At 41.0% G+C, this 12,227-nt stretch overlaps 1 protein-coding gene across 1 annotated transcript in view; it reads right to left on the bottom strand.

Annotated features, from left to right (window-relative positions):
• Window positions 1-211: 211 nt before the first annotated feature.
• PDS5A (PDS5 cohesin associated factor A) overlaps window positions 212-12,227 on the bottom strand; it is a 73,256-nt gene continuing 61,240 nt past the window's right edge. Inside the window, exons 27-34 of the mRNA XM_056855173.1 lie at window positions 11,776-11,908; window positions 11,176-11,295; window positions 9,930-9,992; window positions 8,439-8,584; window positions 6,166-6,271; window positions 4,364-4,716; window positions 1,411-1,561; window positions 212-711 (exon numbers count right to left, since the gene is read on the bottom strand). Coding sequence (XP_056711151.1) covers window positions 613-711; window positions 1,411-1,561; window positions 4,364-4,716; window positions 6,166-6,271; window positions 8,439-8,584; window positions 9,930-9,992; window positions 11,176-11,295; window positions 11,776-11,908 — 1,171 coding nt within the window. The 3' untranslated portion in view covers window positions 212-612. The remainder of the gene's footprint in view (window positions 712-1,410; window positions 1,562-4,363; window positions 4,717-6,165; window positions 6,272-8,438; window positions 8,585-9,929; window positions 9,993-11,175; window positions 11,296-11,775; window positions 11,909-12,227) is intronic.

The following is a 12,227-nucleotide window of genomic DNA, read 5'->3' as shown; positions in this document are numbered from 1 at the left end:
AACTAAAACGGGGAAATTTAAAAAACATGAAATGTCTACTTGCAAATCAATCATCAAGTGATTACTCTCCCACTCTGATAGAAGTCAGAAAGCAACATGTATAAAAATTGCCACTATGTGACTTTTCATAGCAGGAACCAAAATCTGTACACCTTATTTTTGCTGGAAAGTAGGCAGGTTGAAAGAATTATACATAAAGAGTCCCCAAAAGTAAAGCAAACAAGAATTCAGGTATCTTCCTTGGGTCTTCGTTTAAAACTGATTCAGTAGGCTTCTACTTTCTCCTCATAAAAAGATGGGCAACATCTGGTTCTAGGTCTGAGCATTTTTAATGTTGCTGTAAGGACCTCCCTCTGACTTTCTTTAAAAAAATGCAGCATGAAAATTAATGGAGTAAAACACTTTTAAACTCCAGATATGCAGGAACTGGAATCAAGTGTTAAGCAATTTGCTTAATTATTGACTTTTCATAAAAAAAGTCTCTGGGGAAATAAGTACAGATGCTTTTAGCCTCTTTCAAGAGTTTCTGCGGATTAATTTCAACTGAAAGGGAAGCAGAGTTTTCCTTCTGTCTTCAGAGCTGAAAGCCAAGTGTTGAAATATTTTCAGTTCCTATATAGGAAGTTTCTTGGTTTTTGCAGAAGCTTGGGGTATGCCTGGATTGGGCCCTCCTTTCCTCCCCTTGTGAGCAAGTTTTCTTTTTCTTTTTACCTTGTGGAGACGAGAAACAAAAGTTTTAGGAAGTGCTGGAATGTACCAGAGCCAAGAAAACCTTTTCCCTGTTGAAGTGCACATTTAATTTCGTGCAGTGAACTGGGTTTTCAGTGGTCTCAGTGCTGTAGAAGTTAGGGACCTAATCCAAATCTCACTGAACAAAGGCAATTTGTTTTCACAGTAAACTCAGCAATATTTTTACAAATTGATCAAGCGGGGGGGGGAAGCATTCTTTTAATTCAAAGCAGACGTGATCATAAAGATTCTTTCTCTTGAGTCTAGAAATTGCTCTGCAGTGGAGCTGTAGTCAAATGAAGAGAGGCACACTGGCCTGTATCCAATCACACAGTTAAATTTAATTGCCCTTTTTCCTTAAGAGGGAGATCAGCGGACCCTCAGGAATAGCATAGGAGTCTAGAGGGGTGTGGAATCAGAGGAAACAGCCTCCTGTCTAAAGAAAACTTAAGCGCCAAATTTTCTTTAACGCAGCTGGATACAAGCCAGTACTGCGTATTACTACATTATCAAATTCAACGTTCTAGACCAACCAAATTTACAAATGTACAGAAGTAGGGTGTGATGCCCATCACCAATGTGTCAACCCTTTTAATAAAAGGACTGACTGCCACCACCTCCTTCCAGCACCCACAATTATACAAATCCATAATCGAGCCCTGTTTAAACTGCCTGCTGCACCTTCAGGAAGCCTCCCTCTGTTAGATCTGCATCCTCAGTGTCTTCCTGGCTGCTCTCACAAAGTTTTAAAAGATCCATTGCACTGGGAGAATATCCAGGACTTGATTCTATCTCCAACACTGAATCTCCATCACTTCCCAGCACCTGGCTTCTGAAAAACGTTAGAATGGGAACATCATTTGGGAGTCAAATTCTAACTACATCAAGCTAGGAACTGTGCTACTGTCCTTGCGGGGGAGGACAAGTTCATTTCTCTGCTTTTCAAAACCAACGTCACATTGAGCCGTCATTAATGTTCTTCATAAATCGGCTATGAAAGGGAGGACAAATGGTCTACAGATATCAAATGTATACTTCAGATCTGAATAAAAGTATTGTACAAAGTGTTTTTTTTAAAACCTGCATATTTGTTTGAACAATTCTTGCTGTTAAATAGAGGTTGTTGAGTTTAAAGAAGCCAAATCAGTTTAAAAGCTTCCTCGCAGGAAGAGTTAAAATACCGGATATTGTTGAATCCGGACTCAAGAAATTGCTCCTCAGTCTTGGCCTGGGATCCATAAATCTACCTGACACAAGGGCAGAGCAGCCCAACTTGTGACTTGTGACCTAAAGCCTTCGACAATATTGTGACCTAAAAGTAAAATACAACCTAACAGCCATAAATGGTATCCCACCAGCAGCTTAATAAACTCCTGTCTTTACTGCCTGACGCCGGAAAAGAGAAAGATCACCCCCCAGTGTTTATAGAGCTCTTTTTTTTTTGGCTGCCAAGTCAAAGCTGACTTATGGTGAATGGTGACCCCATAGGGTTTGTGGTTCGCCATTGCCTGCCTCTGCATCATGACGCTGTTATTCCTTGGAGGTCTCCCATCCAAATACTAATCGAGTCAGGGAGGAGAGTGTGTGACTGGCCCCAAGGTCACCCAGCAAGCTTCCATGGCGTGAGTGGAGATTTGAATCTCAGGTTTCCCAGGTCCGGTCTGATACTTTAGCCACTACACCACACTGGCTCTCATCAAGCTCCTAATAGGCCATAATACATGGCTGGTGTTGCCACAAATTGTATGGATTTGCCCAAGGGTTTGCACAAGCCCAACTGGATTTCAAATTGCACATGAACACCACTACCCACTTCAGGAACAGCTTGCTGCAAAGCTCAGGGAGACCAGCCCCCACAACCTTTGGCTGCTCCTTTATAACTAGATATTTTTGGTCACCAGTAACCTGACTGTTCCACTGAGTCCTCCGGCACCCGCAGAACACTGAATTTGTGGATACTTGACAGGGTCTGGTGTTTTAATATTTAACAAGCATCCAACTAAGCTCTACAGGGTTTTGCAGCAGGGTAACAGTCTTTACAAAGGAACAACCTCTCACCTTTACTGCACTCATCAGTAGCTATTTGTGGCCAGAACAGTAACCTGCGTTTACTTGCAAGTTCTCTGTCTGCTTGTCCAACAAAGTACAGTGAGGTGGATCCTATTGTCATGCCAGCATAAAGGCCCATGGCTCTTTCTCTGCCACCCCATTCACACAGTAATCCTCTGTGACCCCCAGATACTAAGAGCTGCTGCTATGGGGTGGGAGGCATCTGTCAAAACTGCTACAATTTCATTCTTATGTCAATTAAAATCTTGCCCCACCGCACTTCCTCCACCCCTTCTCACTGAGATCCCCACATACTAAGAGCTGCTGCTATGGGGTGGGAGGCTGCAACGAGGATGAGGAATCTGTCAAAACTGCTACCATTTCATTCTTATGTCAATTAAAAACTTGCCCCACTGCACTTCCTCCACCCCCTTCTCACTGAAGGCCTCTGAACCTGGTCTTTTCTGACTGACAGGGTCTCCCTGACCCCCATTGCAGCACTGCTCAGGAATGGGAAGATATGACATCATGAGCAACTTCCATTCAGGCAGCCTTAGGATCCAACTCAGTGTTAGCTTGAGAGGAACAAAAAATTTGTAAAGGGCTGTTTAGGACACCACAGAAGAAAGTTCTCGGCAAACTGCCTTTTATACTCCGTACTCCTGGATATTCATCATCATCACCAAGGTGAAGGCTGCATGTTCCTCATGAAAAAAAGTGAAATATCTGTGCTAGACGGGGACCCAAGCAGTTTTCAAGTGGGAGGGGCTTGTAAGAGGGCTTGCTGCCATGTGCCCTTTTCCCACTGCAGCCCCTTGCGCTTTCACACAGTTGCCCCTGAGGGTCCGGGACCTACAGAAACATGAACGCAGCTTTGGGAGGAGGGGGCTGAGAACAGAAAAGGGAACAGACAAGAGTTGTCTCCATCCCAGTGCCTTCCATGAACTTGCTCTGTTATTTGCTAAGATTACAAATTTATTAACTGCATACATGGAGATAGATCAGGATGAGTAGCCATATTAGTCTGTCAATAGCAGTAGAAAACAGCAAGAGTCCAATAGCACCTTAAACATTAACAATAGTTCTGGCAAGGTATGAGCTTTCATGAGCCACAGCTCCCACCCTGTCAGAAATTTATTAAGTCTTCAAGGTGATACTGGACTCTTGTTCTTTTCTACTGCATACATAGAATAATATATCTGTTTTCAAAAGAAATTTGGAATTGTATTACAAGGACTACACTTGTAATGGTGAATTGGGCAGGAACAGGAGAGGGTAAAAGTCAACCGGAGAAATAAGGGGACAAGAACAGGTAGCGGGGTCAGGCCATGAAGTGCTTTCAGAACCATGGTTTCAACCTAGACTAATTGTAGAGCTGTCAATAAAACCATCTTCATCTTTCCAAACTATCACCCAACAAAACCCGAGATTGCCACAGGGGCACCACCAAGCGCAACACACCCTGCTCAGGCCTTAGTTAACAGTAAAGATTAAAAGTAAATGGCTCTGGTTTACTGGCATTTTGCTCTGCAAATGTTATTTCAACATTTAGGAACAGTTCTCAGCGTTGTGTGTGTGTGTTTACCTTTGTAGATCAATCTGTCTCTGTGCTGGTACTGCTTTTTTTGCTGCTTCTTGTTTTGGTGCTTTGGCATTACTTGCCTCTAACCCCCCTGGACCTTCTTGACTCGGTGCTGCCCTTTTCCGTCCCCTGCCAGATGGTTTACTAGCTTCGGCGTTTTTTGCTGTGGTGCCCTGAGATTCAGACTTGGGGGGACGCCCTCTCCGGGGTTTGGGAGGGGCTGACTGTCCCATCTCGTCCGTTTTCTTTTCTTCTGCCTTTTGATGAATATTCTCCGCTCCAGCTGCTGCTGTGGTTCTTTTCTTCCCTCGCTCGGTGCTAACGTTCCCTTGTGTTGCCTGATCAGAATTCATCTCCTAGAAAAAGAAACTGAACTATTAGTCTCTGACCAATTGAATCCCAAAAGGTCACATGGCAATTATACCTGCTTTGAAGTGTTTCCGAAGCATATTTCCAAGAGCAACTATAATAACCACCTTGCAAGCACCGCAGCATGGAGATCTACTATTGCAAGTGAATTAATTTTATTTGCATGTAGCCATAAGGCCATTACAAACGTGTCAACAAATACCTCTAATAGTTATAAATATACATCATAAAAAAGGAAAATATACTAAATTAGTAAAATGCGAAACAATGTTAGCTAAAAATTGCAACAAAATCCTGGCAAACCAGTAAGAGCTGTTGCAAGTGGATATTCTCATGCCCACAGCTAGGCCTTTCCCGGTAGATTTTATTTTAATGCTATCAACCAGATCTGGATATGTGGTGACAGAAAAGCACTGTCTTTGAGCTTTTTCAAGAATTTGAGTAGCGTTAACTTTGGTTAAGGTCATTGCCAATATGAACCTTAAACACAGCCACAGAGAAAGTTGGTGCAGGAGAGAAGGTGCAGGAGAGAAGGAATATGCGTAACTCCAACCTTCTCTCTTCATCCCACTTGAAGTGGGAGCGTGACCTGTTGCGCCTGAAGGCATTCCTCAACTAGACTGACAGGCAGCTTTCCTCAATTCCTTAGTGTGTGTGTGTGTGTGTGTGCGGGGGGAGAGAATGTGCCAACTAATAATACTAAGGGATGTTTTCAGTTATCTAAGAATTTGCTCAAATTGATTCTGATATCCAACTTAATGTGTTCCTAGCTACTCTGGCACACTACATTTCTATCTCACTCTTTCCCCAAAGAGCTCAGGCCAATAGATGTGATGCTCCCGCTACCCTGTGAGGTAGGTCAAACTGAGAGAAGGTAACTGGAACAGTATCACTCATTCAGTTTCATGGCTAATAGGGGACTGGGACCGAAGTCTCTCTCCAGTCTGATGTTCTGTCTATTACACTATACATGTTCAACTCTTTTTTTTTTTTTTTTGCTGAAAACATAGTAAGTCACTAGAATCAAAACAGTATGGATAGGAAACAAACCAGAAATATATCATTACTATTGTCCTTACATCATAAGCCTCAATGCAGCTACCCATTTCATACCTGGATATTAAAACAGGGTATTTGAAAACATGTAGGGAGGTGCTTTTGAACAAGCAAACCCCTACGTGTGCTGCCTCGTGGAGGATTAAATACCTCTGTTACCCTACCCCTCCTTAGCAAATACTTGAAGGCTTTTCTTCACTCAGATGATATTTAGTAACTAAGGTAAGTCTTGTTTCAGTCAGCTACCTTCTTTCCTTTCATCAGAAAAATCAATATTATTAATCTGGAGTTTGTTTTCATGGGATGGCAAAGGAAATGTAGAAGTTGCATAAAATATTAGGCAGCAATTCTGAGACAACTTTTAAGCACCTTGACCATACCTTGTTTTTAACAGGTTCTATTTTTACTGGAGTTACAGAAATAATTCTGACTGGATTTTCATCATTTTCACTGATGCCAGTTTCTGATATGTCTGAGCTCTGCTCTCTGTTGGAGGAATTAACACAAGTCAGTATATATCTGCTTTTATTAGGTACCCTTGTAAGATTTTTTCCTATTTCAGCCTAACTAGATAATTTAATAAGCCTAAAGAGAAAGATGCACTGGAGTTTGAAAATCCTAGTTCTAACACCTCCAAAATCTGGACTTCAAGCACACAAAATAGCAATTTTATATATTTATTAAATTTATTTAAAAATTAAGGAAGGCAGATGTAATTCTCTCCTTTTTCATTTTATCCTCACAACCACCTTGTGAGGTAGGTTAGGCTGAGAGAAAACAAATGGCCCAACATCACAGTCGGTGCATACGTGGCAAGTGAGGATTTGAACCTAGAACTCCTCAGGTCTAGCACAGCCTAACCACTACATCACACTTTATTTACATCACAGTCTAGCAGAGAATTAGATGCATTTCAGCTCACCAAGTTCAGCAGGCTTGAATATATCTACCTCTGAGCTAGACTGTTGATGCAGCCTTTCATTTCACAAACTCATCACCTCCCCAACCACAGCAAGTATAAAAACTGAAAGCACAAGTTGTCTCTTGAACCATATGCATTTAAGAGATTCGGGTCCACTTTACAGGTACAGGAACTCAGTTTCTATGGCAACACTGCATTACAGAATCCCGATAAACTTGCATATGCATTTAAGCTATTATGTGGTCTGAGACTCTACAGAGTGAAATGTTTCTGCTTGAGAAAAGTTTTCAATTGGCAATCAACCTTCAACTATACCTCATTAGCTATAATTACAGCATTAAAAACATTCAATGCATTGCTTAATACAAAGTACTGCACTGGTGGGCTTAATGCACCAAAATAGTCACATATGAATTGGAGAATATGCTTTTACCACACTTTAAGCAGACAGGCCCACTAATACTGAAGTCAGAGTAAATGCAGAGGATATAGGAGACCATACAGATTTAGGGTTCAAAATAAGGGTTTGTGATTAAGAAGCAACTGATGAGTCTCTGTTGAAGGACTGAGAATAATACTCCAACAAGGTAGGTGCTCAACTGCCTGGGCATCTGTAACAGCAACCAGTTTGGAGCTGTTACTATGTCATACAATAATCCATATTGCAATGGAGTGGGCAATGGCTCAGTGGCAGAACAGCTGCTTGGCATGCAGAAAGTCCCAGGTTCCATCCCGTATCTCCAGTTAGAAGGAGCAGGTAGTAGGTGATGTGAAAGATCTCTGCCTGAGACCTTGGGAGAGCCACCGCCAATTGGAGTAGATAATATTGACCTTGATGGACCAATCGTCTAATTCAGCATAAGGCAGCTTCATGAGTTCAACTCATGTAGATATCTTATATACCTTTCCATCCCAATTCTGAACAATGGCCCCGAAAAAAAATGGATCAAAAAATCCACACAATGGAGCCCTGCATTTTTCCTCTACAAAACCAGGGGAAACCCCAAGTCTGAAGAAAAATCTGAATAAAAACATTGACGGGAATATAAAAACTCAAGTGGATAAAATAAGATCTCATGATGCTACATTGAGAGATCTCATCCATTTTGGGGACTGCCTAGTAACCCCAGAAACAATGCTGCAGTATGTGAGGATAGCAGGAACGCCAGGGAGTTGGTGGTGATTGGTCAAGAAGAGGGAGATGGAGAGAGGATGTCAGCATGGGAAGGAGACAGGAGAGAAGGTAGGCAGCAGGAGGCATATGGAGGGAGATGGAGGTGTGGGTGGGAGGAAAAAGTGGAGGCAAAAGATGGGAGGAAACAGTAGTAGGGGATGCCCCATCCCCACAAGTGATTTGTGGATCCTCTCATTTGTATCATGCCTATGGTACCCCATCTAATTTAGTGAGGAGATCCAGCAAGATATCAGTTTTCAATTGGTTTCAAATAATCTGATGTTACCGTAGAAAAATTATATTGCTCTAGCTGTATTTCCTGTGGAATTACTGGACAGTAAATCAAGTATTTTTCAAGGTGCTGCAATTAGCTTGTTATGCAAATCCTTGGAATGTTTACATACTCCTCTCTGGAATAAATAAAGGTCAAACAGCCGTACTCTGACATTCAAAAGGATGAAACAATGATAATTATCCAGATAATTAAAATGAATGCAGGACAAGAGGAAAACCTGCTTTTAAAATCTAAATTATGCTGCTGCTGCTATGAAATATACCTTGATCGATTTCCTGCAGGAGAGCTCAGCTCTGAGTTTACACTATTATTGCTTCCAGTTTCTGATCCTGTACTTCTAATGTATGGTCTTCTTCCAGTTGCAGAAAGGGGCTTATTTACTGCACCTAACACACCGGCTGGTTTAGGCTAAAACAGACAAAGTAAGTTTAGTTAAGTGTGTACAGCTTCATGGTACAGACAGTCTAACCGTTTGGTTTTAAAACTCTTTCTGACCGAAGGGAAAAAACCAATCATTTTACAGTGAAATACAGTGCTTGTTCATCAAAAGTAAATCCCACTTTGTTCACTGGAATACGTTCCTATGTAAGCCCGCATATGATTGCAGTCTTAGTACATAAACTTGCTCTTTCAACTTGATCTATCACCTGATATAATCAAATAGCTAAAGCCACCACTACACATTGTAAATACCTGAGCATTCACAAGCTGATGGAATAATTTGTTTTTATGTGGTTATGCACAAGACACACGTACAGTGCATTATGACTCCATGAAGTACTGAAAGACCTTCAGCCTTCATTCCGAGAACAGAACAAGAGTGAACATGTGTGCACCATGCGACATCATTACAATAAAAAAATAAATTGTACTCAGATTCAGCGGGGGGGGGGGGAGAATTCTAAAAGACCATTCTAAAAGTGGCAGCCAATAATTACTAAGCAACCTTGGAAATTGTGTTCTCCTTGTGATAATTTTGCACATTTAAAGTAAAAATGAAAAACATTACTCCATCATTGCAAAGTTGGAAAACTAGGACACAACCTACAAATTACTTAGCTATACTAGTCCCCTGCTGAAATCAAGGGGACTACGTCAGTGATGTGGGTTTTCTGGCAAAATCTGAATCAGAAAATGTTCTGATTCAAATTAAAAAGTAAGCTAAAGGTAGTCCCCTGTGCAAGCACCAGGTCATTCCTGACCCATGGGTGACGTCACATCCCGACGTTTTCTAGGCAGACTTTTATTTTACGGGGGGCGGGGGGGGATTGCCAGTGCCTTCCCCAGTCATCTTCGCTTTACCCCCAGCAAGCTGGGTACTCATTTTACCGACCTCGGAAGGATGGAAGGCTGAGTCAACCTTGAGCTGGCTACCTGAAACCAACTTCCGTTGGGATCGAACTCAGGTCATGAGCAGAGCTTGGGACTGCAGTACTGCAGCTTACCACTCTGCGCCACGGGGCTCTGATTCAAATCAAAACAATTTAATTATTTAAATCATGTTAGCAAAAGAAGGCAAATACTCCATGTACATGCACTGGGGTTTGTCCATGCTTCATATCCCACATTTAGCCCATTTAACATGACTGATTTACAGCACTACAGCACTGGCAACAGAGACTATACATGTGGGGTGAAAAACTTTCCACATAAGAATTTTCCATTTTGGAATTTCTTTTTGCCTCATATCACTGGTGGACACATGACCAATCAAATGTGTTGCACATAATACTTCTGATACCATCAACAATACCTTTCCTGTTAAAAGAAGAACTCTTGTCTCTTCTGAAATATAATTCCTGTCATTGCAAAAATCCTGCAGGACAAAGAAATATTACTTATTTCTACTTGTTAACTTCAACATTTCCAAGGTTCAAGTAAAATGTGACAGAGAGCCTGTATTCCAAGTCTTGGCACTATTGCTTCTAAACAGTCATTTCTAATAAATATAATTTTCATTCAAAAACAAGTGTGGAACTAGTTTGGGAAGCCCAAGATGACTTTACCCCTCATTTTCTCAAACATGTGCTGCTTTTAAAAAGATGAGTTTCAAAAGCAGTCTGTGATGTGATATAACATGGGATTTAAACATTCCAGTGGATGGGGGGAATCCTAAATCCCACTGAGATAGGCAAAGTGTTCCATGAACCTATGATGTCCTGGAGGGTGGCTAACCAAAATCAATAATGTTTGACAGGCAATGATTACACATTCAACATGTTTTCTTAATTACAGACTTAAGAGGCGATAAGGAAAAAAATGTTCCTGTTGAGCAGATGGCATTTAAACTTCATACTGCCCTCTGAAAAGTCTTAAGAGAAACTTCCAAACCATGAGATTGTAAATAATTTCTTCTCATCAGTCTAAGAAACCAAAAGGCCCTCCACATATTTATTTCTAACATATGTTCATGACAGGTTCAATCTGTTAAAATTGATGAATATTTTAAAAGGTACATATTTAGGTAAATAAATCTTTCAAACAATTTCCTGGACAACACTCTCCTAGCAAGTGCAGTAAAGAAAACGCTCAAGTCAAATGCTTTTCCTACAAAATTAGTTTTACTCAAAGCGAAAAACTGTTTCTCATTCTTCAGGCAGGACGATGAGTCCTCCGGCTGGCAAAGGAGTAAAGGCCAATAATCCAAACTGCTAATAGGTTTTTAAAGAAAGGTGTACTACACCATGGCCTAATTAAGATAACCTGAACATTCTCTGAAAGATTCCATCACATGCTCATTCAGATTTGGCATTTTTAAAATGAATGACAGATAATGAATCAACAGTCCAGAACATCCCAAAAAGACTGCAAAGAAGTTTAGTAGCATTCTTCTTTCGTTAGAGAAGGAAGAGGATAGGACAACTTTGTAATAATTATCTAAGTGAATCATTTAGTTAACAGAAATCAAGAAACACAATCTCCTTGAATCTTGCCACACTTGAAGCTTTACCAAACTGGAAAATCATTACCTTCCTGAAATCAAATCTTAAAGAAATTACCTTTTCAGGTTGTGTAAAAAATTTGGTTGGCAATACAGGATCCTTTGGAATCTCTGCATTACATAAAGCACTTTTGCTGTTGATGACACACAGGGCCACATCACATACAGTGTAGAGTTTCTGAGGGAAAGAGAGAGAATAATGGTAATTTCGGAAGTCAATTTGTCCTTTGAAAAGAGAGCACATTGTCTTTACACTTTATTACACAATTCTTTAGACTTCTTTTGTGCTTAAAATAAAAGCTAGATTTCTCCTAACATTGGTCATGATACACACTTGGTTTATATGCAATATTATAATCCTGAATAAAATGTTGTACAAAAAAACCAAATGGCTACTGAAGAAGAGTTTCTTGGTTCCCTACTTTCACGTTATGCCTATCATTTATATTATTCCCTTTCTATGGAAAAATTAGCATTGCTTCCTGACAACTATGCTAGAACTTTGAAAGCATGAGATTGCTAACATGAAATGCTTACAACTAAAATTCTCTCTGGAGATAAGTCAAGAGATTCTGGCTTAGTGCTTGTTATGTAGCATTCTCTCCATCTTGATCAACAACTGACTTCAAAACCCTTCTCCTTCCACCACATTTCTTACTTCGTTGGCCTTTGGTTCATCTGGAGACTGGGCATCCCGTGTAAGTCTGATGCTCTCTGTCATCTTTTTCATGAAGGCATGGCTGTTGTTTTCATTCTTGGTCATTAAGACTTCCAGCATGAACCACAGGCACCTAGTTGAACACAAGCAGCCAAACATCATAATTCATTTGCAACACTAACTCCTTACCCTATCAGAAAGCACATTTTGGATGTGAAGGCTCCTCCTGCAAGCTCTAAACCAGGGGGTCCTCAATGTGGTGCCTGTGGGTTCCAGGGCACCCACCAACACCTTTTCTTGCACCTGCCAAGTGTTTTTAGGAAGTGGGTGGGGCCAAGTAGGGCTTTTGCCCAGCAAGGCTTCTGATTGGCTATGCAGATTTTTAAAAATGTTGCTTTGGTATAAGCTGCCACCACAGCACAAGTATATTCACTGTTTGACTGAAGTTAAGC

Source organism: Euleptes europaea, chromosome 9, assembly GCF_029931775.1.
Source record: "Euleptes europaea isolate rEulEur1 chromosome 9, rEulEur1.hap1, whole genome shotgun sequence".
NCBI lineage: Eukaryota > Metazoa > Chordata > Lepidosauria > Squamata > Sphaerodactylidae > Euleptes > Euleptes europaea.
This window is presented reverse-complemented; position numbering and strand designations above follow the sequence as displayed.